The sequence below is a fragment of the Rattus norvegicus genome, chromosome 1, assembly GCF_021556685.1.
Source record: "Rattus norvegicus strain SHRSP/BbbUtx chromosome 1, alternate assembly SHRSP_T2T, whole genome shotgun sequence".
In the NCBI taxonomy this organism is placed as follows: domain Eukaryota; kingdom Metazoa; phylum Chordata; class Mammalia; order Rodentia; family Muridae; genus Rattus; species Rattus norvegicus.
Genome location: NC_141534.1, coordinates 99,612,501 through 99,620,179, shown reverse-complemented (window position 1 = coordinate 99,620,179; position 7,679 = coordinate 99,612,501). Strand labels below are relative to the sequence as shown.

General features: G+C 47.7%; 1 protein-coding gene across 3 annotated transcripts in view; it reads left to right on the top strand.

Annotated features, from left to right (window-relative positions):
• Positions 1-7,679, top strand: part of Dpy19l3 (dpy-19 like C-mannosyltransferase 3) — a 66,842-nt gene that overhangs the window by 977 nt on the left and 58,186 nt on the right. For all 3 annotated transcript variants that reach the window (NM_001135835.2, XM_087555190.1, XM_087555192.1), the window contains 2 exon segments: positions 675-816; positions 3,780-3,913. In NM_001135835.2, the coding sequence (NP_001129307.2) occupies positions 711-816; positions 3,780-3,913 (240 nt within the window). In that variant the 5' untranslated portion in view covers positions 675-710.

Below are 7,679 nucleotides of genomic sequence, written 5' to 3'. Positions count from 1 at the left end.
AAACCAGCTTACTCACCACCACCACACCCCCGCCTCCCTCTCACAGCTTCCAAACTAGGTAACTGCTCCTGCAGCTACACCCACAGTTGCTCCCCAGGGAGAGCAGCCACCCTGATTGGCACAACCCTGCGCTGTCTTTGACACCCAGGCATAAGGCTTAGCAGCGATTTTTTTCAAAGAGCACAGGCGCTAAAATTCAGGTATCAGAAACTATTTCAGTTCTTCAAAATCTGGCTGTCACAAGTTTCCTAGGAATCCCTCCCACGTGGTCAGTTCTGTGGGAGACTCAGACCCACTACTTTCTGTAGGAACTGTAGAAAATAGTGTAAAACTGTGTCACGCAACAAATCGCACGGTTAGTGTTACGGAATCCGGGAGGGAAAACATCACAAGGCGGAGAGCATCCAAGATGGCTTCTTGGAAGAAGTGCTGGGCTTCTTCATGTGGCTCACCTGTATCCCTGCCTCCTAGCTGTGCCTGCTGGAGAACAGGCGCTTCATAAATGTGGTTGACTTCAACATTCGTGTTGAGTCTTTAAAGCCTGATTATGATTTGTATGGGAGGGTCTGCTGAGCAGTGGACAGTAGGCTAAGTCAGACCATTTAAGCACGTAGAGCTTAAGGGTATATTGAATGAAGTGGGTGCTGACCTTTCCTTGGGGCATTTGTTTGTAGGGGTGGTTGGAAGAACAATGCCTATGAGTCTTTGACATGATGATGTACATCCGGCAAAGAAAAGAGACAAAACCCGTTGAAGTTTCTGAGGATTTTCCGTCACCAAAAGAAGATGTGAAGTTGGAAAAGAAATTGCCATCTGGTAAGTGATTGGAACTAAAGCAGCATTTTGGATTACTTTCACTTCTGAGAATTAACATATGTCACAATCTAATAGGGCAAAAAAAAAAAAAAAATTGGTGCCACTTACGAAGGACACTTGTTCCAGCACCCAGAAACTCCGACTGAACTTTGATTATATTGGCTTATCAGCTGTAATCAGTAAAAGAGCTTTGATGAGAAGGAATCCTTGGTCAGTTCGGTGTTGATTAACTTACAGTGGCAGTGTCATCGGGTCCTTTAGAGGGACGCTTCGCCTGCCCTAGCCAACTGTCTCTTTCCTTGGTACCTTGTCTGGTGTGCCCTGTGCGTGCTGCACCTTCCAGGTACCCTTACCTCCTTTTATTCTCATTTCATTAAAGTCTTTGAAAAAGAGATTTAACATTTTGTATTCAGTCAAATTCCTGAAATGTTACTTCTTGTGCTTAATTTAGGGAGTGGGTTGGAATAGAAGGCAAGGGAAAGAAAAGAGGGGGGCGGGGGGGGGGGAGAAAAGAGAACTTGGTGAATTGTTTATATAATGTTGAGCAGTTGCTAGGTAATTGAATGTGGCCAAATTTCTTTTAGCAAGCATGAAAAACTCCACACCCATCAGCCATTTTCTGTCTAGGACATAATTAATCCTTTGTAGCCAGATGAATTCTTAGCAGCCAGAGCTGGTAGGTAGCAGAGAAAGCTGTTTAATAAGATAAAAGGACTCTCGGTTGAAAAGCCAGGCCATTCAGCCAAGCTGATGAAAGCCAAGGCATATTAGGTAATTTGGAGTGGTTTCTGATGGTGCACAGTGAAAATTTGTTAGACTGTGTCTTTTTTTAAATTACATTTATTTATTTGCCTTGTTTGTGTGGTGGCTGAACAGTGCATGCGTGTGAAGGTCTGAGGACCACTAGCAGGCAAGTGTTCTCCCTTCCCACCTGTGGGTTAAGGAAACCAAACTCGGGCCATCAGACTTGGCAGCAAGCTCCCTACTCACTGAGCCAGCTTGGCAGCTCCTAGGTTGTTTCTTGGTTTTGTTTGTTGTTGTTGTTGTTGTTGTTTTCTTCTTCTTCTTCTTCTTCTTCTTCTTCTTCTTCTTCTTCTTCTTCTTCTTCTCCTCCTCCTCCTCCTCCTCCTCCTCCTCCTCCTCCTCCTCCTCCTCCTCCTCCTCCTCCTTCTTCTTCTTCTTCTTCCTTTTTTCTTTTTTCTTTTTTTCGGAGCTGGGGACTGAACCCAGGGTTGTTTCTTGTTTTTAAAGAGGAGTTTATTTTTATGTGTATGGATGTTCTGCCTGCACATGCACTACATGTATGCCTGGTGTCCTCTCAGGTCAGACTTGGGTACTGGATTCCCTAGAACTGGAGTTACAGTTGGTTATGAGCCACCACGCGGGTGACAGGAACTGAACCTGGGTCCTTAGCAAGAGCACTAGGTGCTGCTGAGCCATCGTTCCAGCCCCCTCTTTTTTTGTTGTTTTTTTTTTTTAATGAAAAAAGAACAAACAACTTTGAAGATTGCTCATCTTATGAAATCATGTCAGAAAAAAAAGCAACCTTGAAAAAGAGAATTTTAAAACGAAAGAAAAACCGCTTCTACCAACTTGCTCACCCAGGGAGTGGACAGTGGTGCTTATCTTGCTGTCTGGATGTTGCATCCACACATGGCGTCCCTCAAGCAGCGTTATAAAACAAGCAAGATCCATGTGCTACCCCAGAACTTGCTGCACTTCCTGATCCATGTCCTGAGCCTTTCATAAGACCACCACGCCTGTGGGTGTGCCTGGTGTCGAGAAGGAGGAAGGAACCCCCCGCAGGTCAGCAGAGGGCATCAGGTTCCCTGGAACGGGAGCTACAGTTTAAGTCACTGCGTTAGGTCCTGAGACTGGAACCTGGATCCTTTGTAACTGCAATAAATGCTTTTAATTCCTGAGCCATCTCTCTGGTCCTCGTGATGTTTAATTATTTAAATCCATTCCTGTATTAGGGTTTCCACTGCTGTGATGAAATGCCATGAGCCAAAAGCGGCTTGGTGAGGAAAGGGTTTATTCAGCTTACATTTACTTCTACATTGCTGTTAAGTCAGGGCAGGAACTCACTTAGGGCAGGAACTCAAGCGGAGCCAGAACTAGGAGGAAGGAGCCGGTGCGGAGGCCGTGGAGGGTGCTGCTTACTGATTTGTTCCCCACAGCTCGCTCAGCCTGCTTTCTTGTAGCACTGAAGACTACAGTTTGCCCAGCCCACAGTCAGTCACTGATTAGGAAAATCCACTACGGCCTCGCCTGCAGCCCATCTTAGGGAGGCAGCCTCTCAGTTGAAGTTCTCCGCTCCTCAGCTGAGTGTAGCTTGTGTCAAGTTGACATACGTACTAGCCAGCACGTTTCCAGAGCGGTTCCAAGCTCCATTTACATCTATCCCTCTTGTGTCTCGGGTCATGCCAGGCAGGTGCCCTACCACTAAGCCACACCCCCAGCTCATTCCACTTTACATTTCATATTTGCCAAGAATTTTTAAAGCACAGCTCATTCTTTTGTCATTGCTAGGGGATTTGAGTGGATTTTAATAGTTTTCCGTCTATCTGCTGCAGTTATTGGCCATGTTTCCTTTTGCTCATGGACAGTTCATGTCCTTAATCTGTTCCTCCCTAGAATGTTCACCCGTTCTGCTCATCCTCAAATCTCCTGCCTTTGTATTTTCCCTAGTTTGTACGGCCTTTGGTTTGTGCTGTATTGCTTCTGTAGTTTATTTTTATTTTAATTATGCATCCGTGCGTATTGGTGTGTAGGTTGTACAAATGAGCACAGGACAGAAGGCATCAGTTCCCCTACCCCTGGAGTTACATGTGGTTGTGAGCTGCCTAACGTGAGTGCTGGGAACCCAACCCTGGTCGCTGCAGGAACAGCCAGTGATGTGAACGGTAGAGCTGTCTCCTAGTTCTAAGTTTCGTGTTTTATGTGTTTTTCTTTGCTAAAAGGTTGTGCCTCTGGAAGGTTCTGGAAGATCCTGTCATCTGCAGTTGGCGGAACCGTGGCCCTTTGCATTGGACTTCTAACATCCGTGTACCTGGCCACCCTACATGAGAACGATTTGTGGTTTTCCAATATAAAGGTATGGGACACCTCGGGCCATTCTATGATCCCCAGTAGCTGCCCATGTAGGTGAATGACCGAGACCACACAGTTGAACCATGAGAATCCAACCCAGTCTCTTATCCTGGCATGGTAGCACGTGTCTGTAATCCCGGGACTCAGGAGGTGGAAATAGGAAGGGCAGACATTCACAGGCCTGCCTGGGTTACATGAGACCTTGTCCTCTCAAAGAAAAAAGAATCCAGGATCTTGAAAGAATTTGACTCTAAAGACTTGAGTGTTCATCATTTAAAAAGAGCACCAGAATTTGTCTAATCAAATGAGTTTCTGTCTGGCTATGATGGTGTCTGCATCCCCCATCACACCAGCACACCACCCCTCCCACACTAGAGAGACAGAGGCAGGAGGGTTGGGAATTTGAGGCTAGCCTGGGCTACATAGTAAGACCCTGGTGAAAAAAAATAAAAAAACAAAGTGAAGACTTGAGTTCAGATCTCTAGCACCCATGTAAAAAGCCAGACATAGTAATGAATTCTTACAATCGCAGGCCGCAGCGAGAGACTCCGCCTTATAAAGCTCATGATGGACAGCTTCTGAGGGATGACGTCAGGTTGACCTGTGGCCTCCACTCATTTGCACATACAGATCCATGTCCCTGTGTATCCCCTGTCACCCTGTACACAAGCAGAAAGAAGAAAGGGAAAGGGAGAAAGAAAATTGACTTTTGTCCTTCCTAATCAGTTTAGTTGTACTGTAGTTCTTTTGGATCTCAGTATTTATGGAAACGTTGGTTCTGAAACTGGTATAGTGGTTGTGAGCCCTGCTTCTCAGCAGACATTATTGGAGCCTGCCTTCCCATCAGGAGCTTCAGACCTTGCTATTACTGTGCAGATGGCGTTGAGTGGAAAAGTCGTCATTGCTTTGTCGGGGGAGGGAGCTGGGCTGACTCTCGAAACATCATTTTGTTTTCTGTCTTTCTCAGAATTTCTAGAACTTACTGGCGTGGTCTCAGGGCAAGGCCTGTGAGTTCACAGAAGGAAACGTGCACTTTGCCAGGGGTTTTGAGCCAAGCCTGCCGTGCTGTTTTCCTTAAAGTTTATCTTATTATTTAAATATGGTGTGCACCTAGCTGGGACCTGGGAGAGGCCAGCGAAGAGCATCCGATCCCCTGGAACTGGAGCTGGTGGCTGGGTGCTGGGAACTGAACCCTGGTCCTCCAGCAGAGCAGCAAGCACATTTACCTGCTGAGCCTTCTCTCCAGCCCCAGAACAATGCTTCCTTAGGAACATTGATATCTTTATTTCGAATAAAGATTAAAATACTTCTATGGTACTATGTAGCCAAAGTTAAACGCTAGTAGCTGTGTGGTAGGAAGACGTGTTGAAAGAAATCACGGAATTAATTACTATTGAATCAAGCTCTTTCGGGTTTATGGGTGGCCTTGCTCTAATCCTTAAAAAGCTGTACTCCATCAAGATGCTTGGGCACCCTTGACTTTTCCCTGGGTCAGAGTAGTCATTGTGCTGCTTTTAAACCAATCTGGGTTGAGCACCTGTTTTGCGGATCACGTGGAACTAAATTCTATGGAGAACAGGGAAGGAGTAACCAGGGCTTGAGATTGTCTAGCATACCAAGTGGTGTAAATGTGTGCTAGACACCTACAGTGTTAAGCAGGCACCATGCCTCGAGGCAGCAGTATGAACAGGTAAGATAGGACCCTACCTCCATGTGATGATGCTCGGGAAGAATACAGGCAAGGCTCCAGACAGTGGCACTCATCCTGAACACGTGCCCAGGCCAGGAGGCGAGAGAGGCTTGGGTGTGGCGGCTGGAGAACAGATGTGTACAGTGTAGGCTGCGAGTGGAAACAGCTGGCGGTGGAGTGCCCATGCTCCCGAGAGAAAAGGGACGGGGCGGTGTCTCAGGCTGTGGAGAATGGATTGAGGGGGGCAGAATACAGCCGGAGCCTCACTGCTGAGTTAATCCTGTTCAGCGGATTCCCTGGGACCTGAATATCCGATTAGGATACTCAGTAAGCCATTATCTTCCTGCCCGGGAATCCAGCATCGGAGGAGACACGGAACTTAACTTTGAGGGGACAGGAGCAGAAAGAAAAATCAAAGCAGAGGAGGAGTGACTGGGGGCCTCCTTAGAGTCTGGATAAAGCTGAGCCCTCAGGGGTGAGACTTGGAAACAGGATCTTCATGGTAAAGAGGAGGAGCAGAGTGGATCACAGGAAAGCAGATCCAAAGTGGGAGTGAAGTCAGCAAGTCCAGAATCGGGCAGGCGGTGCATGAGGAGTGAAGTCAGCAAGTCCGAATCAGGCAGGCGGTGCATGAGGCAGAGCTCTGTGAGTATAATAAGGAACGTGTAAGGGAAGGGAAAAAGCATGGCCGTGGTATGGCTCGTGTGGCCCTGAGTGGCACGTGCTGCTGTGGAAGAGGTCACAGGAACGTCTGTGTCACAGACCAGAAGAATCACGAATCAATAACATGTATTCACACACGTTGGTGAGGACGCCAAGTGTGTGGGAGTGCTAGTTAGTTTTTTGACAACTTGAAGCAAGCTCAAGTTCTTCTGGGAAGAAGAAACCTCCCTTGAGAAAATGCCTCCATCAGACTGCACTGTAATTGGTTAATGACTGACGTGGGAGGTTTCTGTCCACTGCGGGCAGCACCATCTCTGGGCAGGCTGAGCAAGCCATTAAGCAGCACCCCTCCGTGGCCTTGGCTTTCATTCCTTCCTTGAGTTTCTGCCTGACTTCCCTTCATGAGGGACTGGGAGTACAAAGCCAATAAACCGTTGCCTCCCCAAGTTGCTTTAGTCACGGTGTTCATCTCGGCAGGAGAAAGCAAACCGGGAAGTGGAGCACAGCACAGTGGGGGGCTCTGCCATGGGTCTTACTCGATGTCTGATGACCTTCATTTGGAATCTGGGAGAAGCTAGTCGTTAGCTAAGTGAGTACACGCCAGAAGTTTCACCCACTAGACGGATGTCCTGGGTCAATAGAGAGGCTGGGGACAAATGGATGCTGAGACTAAAGATGACTCGGGATGATTTGGCCGAGGGCCTGCAGCCATCCACACAGATGAGCCTTCTTTGGGGAGCTTGAGTTTGCACTCCCTTCGTGTAGGGGTTCAGAACTTGGAAGGAGTTAGAAGAGGGTGGAGTCAGAATTTTCTAGGAAGTTGTTTTTAATGAAAGGTGACTTTTTTTATGGAAAGCAGGACAGAAAGATCAATGACAACCTGACATGTTCCGGAAACAGCTTGGTGGCTGGCTGGATACATCAGCCATTCTCTGTAACAACAAAACTACCATGGCTGAGAACTCCAGTTGCAGCTAGGTGAGGTAGCACACACCTTTATTCCCAGCACTTGGGAGGCAGAGGCAGGACGGTCTCTGAGTTCCAAACCAGCCACTGTGACACAGTGAGACCTTGGTCTACAAGACCAACGAACCAAAAAGGCAAACTCCAGTCTTAAGGGATTCCCAGTGTGACGGTTTGCATATGCTTGGCCCAGGGAGTGACACTGTTAGAAGGTGTGGCCTTGTTGGAAGAAGTGTGTCACTGTGGGGTGGGCTTGGAGACCCTCCTCCTAGCTGCCTGGGGATGCTCAGTCTGTACCAGGCTTCCTTTGGGTGAAGAACACAGCTCCCCCTGCACCATGCCTGCCTGGATGCTGCCAGGCTCCCACCTTGCTGATAATGGACTGAACCTCTGAACCTGTAAGCCAGCCCCAGTTAAATGTTGTCCTTATAAAACCTGCATTGATCATGGTGTC